Below are 10,781 nucleotides of genomic sequence, written 5' to 3' on the forward strand. Positions count from 1 at the left end.
GTTGCAATCAGAATGTAAAGAGAATAAATAAACTGAGAAAAAGAAACAAACCCATGTTCTCTGTTTTCACTCCTTGTTATTGGATATATGTTTATGTACAGATACACTTAATGTAGAATTCTCAGTCTGTATCATGCTATCCATATGCATGTTTTCAGAGGTGACATTTGGTATTGGGTAAACAATTGGTTGCTCTTCCCTGGGGACATCATTTCTCCCATTCTCAACGTTCTTTAGTTACCAGTAGCTGTACCCATTAGGTCTCACTACCATGCTGTGGCTACGCCCATTAGGTTTCATCACCATGACTACCCAAGCATGAGGTGAACAAGGGCAACAACAATAGACACATCAAAGTGGATGGGGAAAAAAAAAAAAAAAAAAAAAAAACCAAAAAAGCATGAGTTCTCAACCTTACTCAAAGGACTGGACCACTCCAACATGCCTTGAAATTTTGAAATCCACCACTTTGCATGTTGAAACTGTCTACTGTGGTAGTGACAGACACGAATGTTATCCTTAGCAAAAGTTAGTTGATGGGGATGGCTTTCCTAGTGTCTAACTGTTGAGCCCTAATAAGTGTTCACACGCACTAATAACTGTCCAGAATAAGTGTCCACACACTAATAAGTGTACACTAAAGCACTATCAGTTTGATTGCTCAGTCTCAAACCTCCTGCATTTGCTAGAGAATAAATGGAGGGTGGGACACATGTCTCATTGTACCGTGGTATACATAGCTTTCCCAGGGTATTTGTGTGAATGCGTAGGCCTTCCCTACCTGAACAGCTAGAATCAGGGAGAGAAATCCTCAGGAGAGTATAGACTCTCCAGGCTGCAGGCTACATACTTTCTTCTTTGGGTATTCTGCATTTGTCAGCGTCAGGCACATCAAGGGTGGCGATATTTACAGAATTGATTGGAATGGTATAATTTAGAAACAGACAGGGGCTGGTGAGATGGCTCAGCAGGTAAGAGCACCCGTCTGCTCTTCCAAAGGTCCTGAGTTCAAATCCCAGCAACCACATGGTGGCTCACAACCATCTGTAACGAGATCTGGCGCCGTCTTCTGGAGTGTCTGAAGACAGCTACAGTGTACTTACATATAATAAATAAATAAATCTTTAGAAACAGACCAGATCAAATCATATAAATACTGCCAATAACTGACCCACAAAAATGGCAGTTTCATATGGGTCAACCGTCACAGTCAAAGCAGTACAAGGTGGAGACTGAAAGCTGAGGTGCTGGGGCCAGACAGTTAGATTGGAAAGCCAGTCTGTCTCTGTGATTGTGTTACTGGTTGGATTGTTTATTTTTCCCCACCTCATTCCCTATTATGGTTTGGCCCTAGAATGTTCCCTAAGACTAAGATGCAAGTGTTAAAAAGCAGACTCACCACAGACCTAAAGGTAATAGGGTCCATCTAACCACAGGCTGAACCCTTTCCAACCTAAATGAACCTTTTCTTTCTTTCTTTCTTTCTTTCTTTCTTTCTTTCTTTCTTTCTTTCTTTCTTTCTTTCTTTCTTTCTTTCTTTTTTGCAGGCTTTAATTGTAACGCAAAGTTGATGCCTCTTCACACCTTAAAATTCTCACGCCCCCCAGTGGTCCCCTCCAACTGACCTTTTCCTTTTTTTTTGGAGATAGGGTCTCTGCAGAAGTAGTCAAGTTAAAATGAGGTCATTAGAGTGGGCCATAATCCACTGGGAGTAATGTCCTTCTGGAAAGGGGAAAATGACACAGAGAGAGGCATAGGTGGAAGAGAACGACGTGAAGAGACACAGGTCAAAGATGGCCATCTGCAAGTCAAGGAGAGATGCTCGGGACATCGTCTTCACTCACAGTTTTCAGAAGGAAACCGACACCCTTGCAGACACCTTGACTTGGGATTTCTGGCGTCCAGAACTGCACACTACAACTTATTTGCTATTCTCCCTGTACTGTGGTAGCATCTCTAGCAGGTGGTAGCATTAAGGCAGCGGGCAACTTAATCTCTGGGGCATCTATTCTCATAGAGCTGCTGGGAGTTTACATGAACTTGGTGCATTCACAACAGTGTGTTCCAGAGAGCACACACTCAATACACACTAGCCATTAGCCATCTTACCTTTGGGTCAGGACCCATGGAAACCCATATTACCTTCCCATGGTGTGGTGTAGCTACTGGAACATCTGGGTGAGTTGAGAAGTCTGTGTGCCCTCAGTTTCGCCACACAATGAAAGTGGGGTCTGATGCATTAGATCTAGTCTGACATCATCAGAGAGAGGGAGTCTAGGCACAATGCAGCAATCACATCTATCCATGCTCCATCTTTGGAAGACATCCTCAGCAAGGTAGAAGCTCATACACAGCATACTGCTTAATGTAGTTTCTTTCTGATTAACTAATTTACCTTGTGTTACTAGAGGAAGCTGAGTTACTTCTTGGGGGGAGAGAGAGACCACATCAAGTATGAAAGAGTACCCATAGAGGCCACAAGAGGACTTCAGATCACCTGGGACTAGAGTACCACGTGGTTGGGAGGAGCTTAACGTGGGCTGAGGACCTCACTTGGGTCTTTTAGAAGGACGACAAGAATTTTCAACTGACAAGGCATCTCTCTAGCCCATGACCCTTATTAAGAATAGTCATTGCTGTTGGTCTTGGAAAACTCACAGATTCATATAGAATCATGAACACAACATAATATATGCTACTTTCCATTATGAAAAAAATTTCTCTAGTTAGTCCCAAATAAAGGGACACGAACTATCTTCATTTTATATACTTTTGATTTTTAGCTATATCAATCAACATTTACTTTGAAATCAACAAGAACGAAAGCCCCACAAATATATTCCCCTTGTGGTTCAATCTATTTACACACTTCTACCTTGACTCTTCTGGTTCAACTGAAAGTTGACACTATTTATACTTATGTTACTTTTAAGCCTGAGTATAATAACTGATATTTCCAATCATCTTGCCTACCCTGACTCTACCAGCTCTTCTATTAGATACTTGCAGGGATAACCTGAGAAGGGGCTGATAACTTGCATGTTTTATCATTTCCAGACACCACACCTGGAGTTTATCATCAATCAGAACGTGAGAGGGCCAAGAACAAAAAATAAGCTCTGTAATCTAATAGATCTAAAGCTGCACCTCTCCTGTTCCCACGCCTTCACAGCTTCCAAAGCAAAGGTTGGTAGTCAAAGATGCATTGTGACTAAATGACGTTTCTCAGAACTACATTTTGCTTTAAACCTGCAAATATGAATTAATTCTCAGAATAGAGAACACACATGTGTGTGCTTTATGGGAAACATTTTAGATTAACAGGTGTTTTTATTTTGAGATAGGACCTGTGTCCATTGTTCTGACTGGCCTGGAAGCCATGGGCTCAAGCAATCTTCATCCGTTACCTTCAAGAGTACCTGGGACTACAGGCACATGGCGTCATGCCCTGCTTTAGACTGACATGTTTAATGGCCGTCATTGTGTTATAATTCTCATTTGTGAAGAACACTGGCTGCATGAGGATTCAGGAAGATGAATCAGAGAGAACACAAAGTGTTCTGCAGCCAAGGCTAAGCCAGATTCTACCCCGCATCCAGTCTCACCGTCTTCTATCTGCCTGAAGTGAATCAGCCTTGCATCCAAGTGAATAACAACTTAACAAGAATTAGCCCGTTGTAACTGAGCACTTATCCTGGATGAAAGGGTAAATAGTTCTTTAGAAATCGGAAAAACAAGTATTCTCTTAAGATCTTAAAAAAAAAAAAAAATTCTTAGGCGGAGAGTGTAGTTCTGTGGTAGAAGACTTGTTTGTCATGCACAAAGCCCTGGTTTCAGTCTCCAGCATGGCCATGTCTCTCACCACACACACACACACACACACACACACACACACACACACACACACACCACATACCAACACACACAAAATCAAACATGAACATGCAATTCTGTATTGGAAACTGGTGCATAGAATTGGTTGAGCTGATTTTCAAAGTTCAGCTCATAACAGTGTATGTGTGTGTGTGTGGGGGGGGGCGGTATGGAGCCTGAAGTGGCCACCTCGTATATCCAGGAAGGACTCCCAGTGGAGGGATGAGGACACCAAATCACACAAAACCTTCCACCCAAAATTTCAAAGTGCAAGGACAAAGATGGAGCAGAGACTGAAGGAATAACCAACCAAAACTGGCCCAACTTGAGACCCATCCCATGGGCAAGAACCAACCCTTTGACACTATTAATAAGATTGCTATGCTTGTAGACATCTGGAATGCTTAGCATAGCTGTCCTCTGAGAGACTCCACCCAGCAGCCAGCAGAAACAGGTACAGAGATCCATAGCCAAACATTAGATGGAGCTCAGGAGTGTTGTGGAAGAGTTGGGGGAAGGATCGAGGACCTGTAGGGACAGGGACTCCACAGGAAAACCAGCAGAGTCAACTAACCTAGACCTTTGGGGGCTCCCAGAGGTTGAACCACCAACCGAAGAACATACGAGGGATGGACTTAGCCGTCTCCCCCAACCCCTGCACATACATAGCAGATGTGCAGCTTGGCCTTCATGCAGGTACAACAACTGGAGCAGAAGCCCACCCTGACGCTGTTGCCTGCCTTGTAGATTCTGGGCTCTAGCTGGGCTGCCTCGTCTGGCCTTCGTGGGGGAGGATGTGCCTAGCCCTGCAGTGATTTGAGGTGCCAGGGGGAGTTGGTACTCAGGGGAGCCTCCTCTTCCTTGGAGATGAAGGGAAAGAGAGGATGAGGGGAGGGACCGTGTGAAGCGGGGACTGGGAGGAGAGCGGGCACTTGAAGGAAAAAAAAAAAAAGAAAAACTGTATACTATCATCTGTTTCAGTGTACTGTTTTACTAGGAAACTTGACTCTTTGGAATACAGGAGCCCAAAGTACTGAAAGATCACATTCTGAACTATCCTTTTTATTTATTCATAAAACATGCATCAAATATAAGAATTCAAATATTTTAATAATACTTTGTTAGATTTCAACCCCCCCTTTTTTTCAAATAGTAAACTACAAAAGAAGTTAACAGTCTTACCTTTAAAACAAAGAAGGTATTAAAAACCTTCCAGACTTCTAGTATTGTCACTGAAAATAGACTTTTCAAGGAGAATTTAAACAATGTTAAGTTCTCAACGATGCTTTGTCCTGACATAGCTAACAAAAAAACAACAAATAAAAGAAGGAGAAGAAAGGGAAGAGGGCACGCACGGCAAGAAAATGTCATTTTCTTATGAAATACTAGTTGAATGTTTGGAGCTATTAAGTCATGCATAATGGTGTACATCTGTAGAGGTGGATGATAAAGAGCATTCAAGGCCAGCATAACCTACACAATGAGACTGCGTCTCAAAAAAAAAAAAACCAAAATATTTTTAAAAACCAAAATAATTAACCAAAATATTTAAACAAAACATTTAAAATATTTTTAAATATTTTTAAAAAGAGCTATTACTAAAGAAATTTTTAAAGTAATTATTACTGTGTCCTGGACCTGGGTTTGTTGATGTCTATCTATGAAGAGCCAATTGGTAAATCTTGTAGGCTTTGTGAGCCACGTGACCTCTGTTGGCAACATCTCTGCTCTGCCACTATGGAAAAGGAGCCAGAGATAATACAGAGACAACGGTGTTCCAATAAAACTTTATTCACAAGGACAGGTGGTGCAGTCCTTCAAGGCCTGTATGTAGGCCGTACTTGGTCAAATCTGCACAGTGTCCTTGCAAATGTCTAGGTGTGCCCAACAGTCATCAGTGTGTTCCACAAATGAGAAGGTTTGGTTGGTGCCTCTTCACCACAGAAGGTGGCAAAGCAAGTACTATTTTAAGCACCGCCGATTCCTTTCTCTAGGCTGTACTGTAACTTGGTGGGACTCTTTGTGCTCAGCAGGGATGAGCACTTGACCATCGCATACCAGCTCTGCCTCCTTGTCTGTTTCTTAGAAACAGGAGGCATGGAACCGATTCAGAGAAAGGCACGTGGCTTCCTGTGAAGCTGTATAACTAATAACGTGAAAACTTTGAAAGCAGCTGGACTGTTTGATGTCTGAAGCAGGAGCTTAGGTATACTACGGGAAGAAGGGTTTTCGAATTCCAGGGGGCAGTATTGGCTGAGAGCACCCCCTCCTCTCCCCTGGGGATCGGTACATCTGTATATCTCACTACCAGTGGGAAAAGGTGTCTGGCAGCTAGAAAAGATTAATCATAGGTTGAAAGGGTAGGTTGATATCAGTGTTTGAATAGCGTATGTACTGGCTAGTTTTGTGTCAACTTGACACAGCTGGAGTTATCACAGAGAAAGGAGCTTCAGTTGGGGAAATGCCTCCATGAGATACAGCTGTAAGGCATTTTCTCAATTAGTGATCAAGTGGGGAGGGCCCCTTGTGGGTGGGACCATCTCTGGGCTGGTAGTCTTGGGTTCTATAAGAGAGCAGGCTGAGCAAACCAGGGGAAGCAAGCCAGTAAANAACATCCCTCCATGGCCTCTGCATCAGCTCCTGCTCCCTGACCTGCTTGAGTTCCAGTCCTTACTTCCTTGGTGATGAACAGCAGTATGGAAGTGTAAGCTGAATAAACCCTTTCCTCCCCATCTGCTTCTTGGTCATGATGTTTGTGTAGGAATAGAAACCCTGACTAAGACAGCATACATAATATAAAAACACGGATGTTTAAAAAGTGGGAAGGGAACAGTGGTGCACACCTTTAATCCCAACACTCGGAACGCAGAAGCAGGAGAATCTCAGAGTTCAAGGCCCATCTGGTCTATAGCATGAGTTCCAGGACAGCCAGAGCTACACAGAGAAATTCTGTCTTGAAAAAAAACTAAAAACAAAACAAATCGAAAAAGAACAATAACAAAACAGGGAATGTGAATAAGAATAAGGCAGGGGTGGGGGTGGGGGTGGGGATTAATGGACAGGAAATGCAAAGTTTCTTTGAGGCAAAAGATCAAGTATGGAGACCAGTGCTGGAGGGTAATGTTATTAATCTTCATATAGTTGGTTCTTCCACCCTTTTCATGTGTGTGTGTGTGTGTGTGTGTGTGTGTGTGTGTGTGTGTGTTGCTTTCTACATTTTGACTTCAGGTCAAGGCAAGATTGCTTTATCAATGCAATATTAGGGGATAAGATATGACCAGAAGGTCTTTTTCCAAAGACATGCAATATAGGTAGGAACAGGGCCACCTTCTAAGTCCTACCTGACTCCTGGGACACCCTCAAACCTAGGACCTAGGTAAATGCTTACAGTTGCATATCTCTGGCTGTCAGTGGTTGTTCATCATCCAGTATTACTGTAGCCAAAGCCAATTCAGCCAACAGCGTATATGTCCTAAAGTCTCTTTGAAAAGCTGAATGGGCATCAAACATACCATGCATTCATTTTTAATATGATTCCTATTTCAATCTAGAAAGAGGGACAGTAGTCATCATCCTGGCAAACTGGCAGCCCCATAAAGTGCACACTGCCCATCTATTTATACAGGTGCACACACCGAAAATGGCCTGCAAGACTGCACATCACATGGGATTTTGAGATTCTCTTGTAACACTGAACTTTGCATCGCTGGCTGGGGGCAACACTCTTGAGATGGGGTGTGGGTATTCAGTATACTCCACTCCAAACAATTGACCCCACCAGGATCATGAAGGACCATTTGTACTGTAGTGGCCCTATCATCATCGTTTTGTAATGTTTAAGGGAAAACAGCAGGGGCCGGAGAGGCAGCTCAGTAGTTAACCCTGACTGCTCATTGAGACAACCCAGGTTCAATTCCCAGTCCCCACGTGGCAGCACACAACCGTCTGGAACTCCAAGATCTGACAATCTCACACAGACCTATATGCAAGCAAAACACGAATGCACATAAAATAAAAATAAATTAAATAAAAAGGAAAAGAAGTGATCTTTTTTTTCCTTTTAAAACAAAAGTCTTGATTCATGAAGTAACTTTTTTTTAAGGCGTATTGTTTCATAGCACAAACATGGAGGACATATTTATTTTAGACATTACTCTCATTTCTGTAATCGAACTCTTAGGACTAAGCATTCCCCCTGTTTCTGAGAACCCTGGGTTTATGCGTTTAAGGAAGGCTCGGCTGCAAATGATGAGTAGACTCTTGGTCATTTTCACCGATTTCTTATGATACTGACTTAATTTTTTTCCCTTAAGTATCAAGTTAAAAAGTATTATAACAAATTATAAAAATAAATTAAAATAAGATAAAAGGTAGTATGCCTACGGCACTATAAAAGATATTATAACTAAAGGACTGACATTGTTATTATTACTATTTTAAGTCATAGAAGAAAGTTGTCTAGTCAGTTTGGGTGAAGATCCTCTCCCGCAATGTTCCTTATCCAACAGCCCACACCCACAGCCCACAGCCCTAGCCCACACCCACAGTCTTCATTCCCATCTCATACCCATAGCCAGCATCCCTAACCCAAACCCACAGCCTGCATCCCCATAGCCTGCATCCCTAACCCAAACCCACAGCCTGCATCCCTAGCCCACACCCACAGCCTGCATCCCTAGCCCACATCCACAGCCTGCATCCCTAGCCCACACCCACAGTCTGCATCCCCATAGCCTTTATCCCAGCCCACACCCACAGCCTTTATCCCTAGCCCACACCCACAGCCTGCATCCCTGGCCCACACCCACAGCCTGCATCCCTGGCCCACACCCACAGCCTGCATCCCTGGCCCACACCCACAGCCCTTTGGAAAGAGCTCCATTCTTTCTCATTACCTGGGAAACACGTGGTCAGGTGTTCCATCAGCGCCTCCTGGGTGACAGGCTTTCTCGCAGAGTTCATTGCGGAGATGGCCAAGCAAAGGATTTCCCCGAGTGGAATAAACTGAGACTGACTGATGGGGGACATACTGATTGGTGACACATCACCTGCGGGAAGACAAATTTGCAAGTGAGCGGGCTCATTAGAACACCCCGCCATTTGTCACACACAGGCCTTCACACGCGCACGCCCTCCCATGCCTCTCTTCTTATTCCTCGAATTAGGAAGTCAATCAGCTCTGAACACCGAAACGTGCCGGGATCACAGCGGACTCCACTCGGGTGGAAAGACTTCCACGCACAGCGGATGCTCAAATCATCTCGGCAAGCAAAAGTCCCCTTTAAAAGCACGAGCTCTTGTAACAGTGAGAGTGCTAACCTCTTGCAACAGACGAGGCTCTGAAAAATAATTTTTGATTTTATTACCATGGGGATGATTTATGAAATGACAACTGTTCACATTCCAAGAAGTGCCATTTGTGGGGAGTAACGGTGACCCATTCATGCAAATGTTGAGGGTCTTCATATCTGCCAGCGGAATCGGGAGCTCACAAAGAGAGGGAAGCACCCCTTCCGCAACTGTCTTTGCCTTGGAACAGATCTATTCGAGTGGAGGAGGCAGCCGTGGAGATCAAGGTCACAGTGCTGTGACACACAGCAGCCAACTGAACAGCCAGCCCAGAAGAGAAGCCAGGTCAGCATCATATACAGCTCACAGTGGGACTCAGTTGTAGGAGACCTTGGGGCTTTTCTAAGGCCTTGAGATCTGTGTCTGGTGTCAAGGGGCATGAGGACGGTTGGTGCCTGGGAGGTGGGGATGTGATCAGGGCTGTACAGAAGGATCTCAGCTCTGTAGGGACCACCATGGGACCACAGTTGAATGCTCAGGGCTTTCATCCTGTGGGGAACAATGAATGGTCAGTGGAAAGAAACTTAAAGAATAACGAAGCAAGTGTAAATTTAAGAAGACTGACTGTGGCTGCCCTGCAGATGATCTCCTGGAAGGAGACAGCAGTTTACAGTGGAATAGACACCATGACCTTTTTACCTATTTGCCCGCTAGGAGGGATGGTGGAGGCAGGGGAGGCTGAGAGCTGGCACCGAAGGGTGAGGGATGCTGGTTCCTCAAGTATCAGCCAGTAATGTAAACTTGGCTCTCCTGGCTCGAAAATCTTTACAGTTTGCAGGTGGTCCAGCTGGGTCCCAAGGATTCCTAGAATTTCCTAGACATTTCTGGGGTGGGGATTGTTTGGTTTTGGATCCTGGGACAAGGCACGCACGGAGGTGCATATTTTACACACGAAAGCAGACCCGGCCCCCAGGTTTCCCCAGCATCCCTCAGTCCCTATCTGGCATACCCTGTCCCCAACCTTGAACTTTCCTGCCCAAGGACTAGGCTGCCCTTCCAGCATAGTCTGTCTGTCTGTCTGTCTGTCTCTCTCTCTCTCTCTGCATGCGCCCTTCTCTCTTTCTCTTCCCCCTCCCCCTGACCCTCTCTCCTCATGGTAACTCCCACCACCTCAATCCTTGGGGCCAGTGAACTCACCCTAGAGAAGCTTCCTGCTAAACCTGACTGAAATCTAACCTGGTTTGAACTGGCTCATTTCACCAGCTGAGAAATAACCTGTCAGGCCTCCACAGAGGAGACTGGGAGAGCAGAGCGGCCAGGTATCTGCTCCCGGCAGCTGACTGCCACCTGTATTATACTTAACTCGGTAAGATCTTACTACAAAAGAAGTTCTACAAAAAAGGATGAAAACAACCAGTAGAATAGACTTCCTGAGGCCTCCTAACTTCAGTTACTGACCATAATTTAAAAAAAAAAAACATCTTTTAAGATTTATTTTAGGGCTGGGGAGATGGCTCCGTGGTTAAGAGCACTGACTGCTCTTCTGAAGGTCCTGAGTTCAAATCCCAGCAACCACATGGTGGCTCACAACCATCCATAATGAGATCTGATGCCCTCTT

General features: G+C 44.5%; 1 protein-coding gene across 3 annotated transcripts in view; it reads right to left on the reverse strand.

Moving 5' to 3' along the window:
* Positions 1-10,781, reverse strand: part of Stox2 (storkhead box 2) — a 237,571-nt gene that overhangs the window by 15,177 nt on the left and 211,613 nt on the right. For all 3 annotated transcript variants that reach the window (XM_029531990.1, XM_021219024.2, XM_029531991.1), the window contains one exon: positions 8,769-8,921. In XM_029531990.1, the coding sequence (XP_029387850.1) occupies positions 8,769-8,921 (153 nt within the window). The remainder of the gene's footprint in view (positions 1-8,768; positions 8,922-10,781) is intronic.

The sequence above is a fragment of the Mus pahari genome, chromosome 19 (genome assembly GCF_900095145.1).
Source record: "Mus pahari chromosome 19, PAHARI_EIJ_v1.1, whole genome shotgun sequence".
In the NCBI taxonomy this organism is placed as follows: domain Eukaryota; kingdom Metazoa; phylum Chordata; class Mammalia; order Rodentia; family Muridae; genus Mus; species Mus pahari.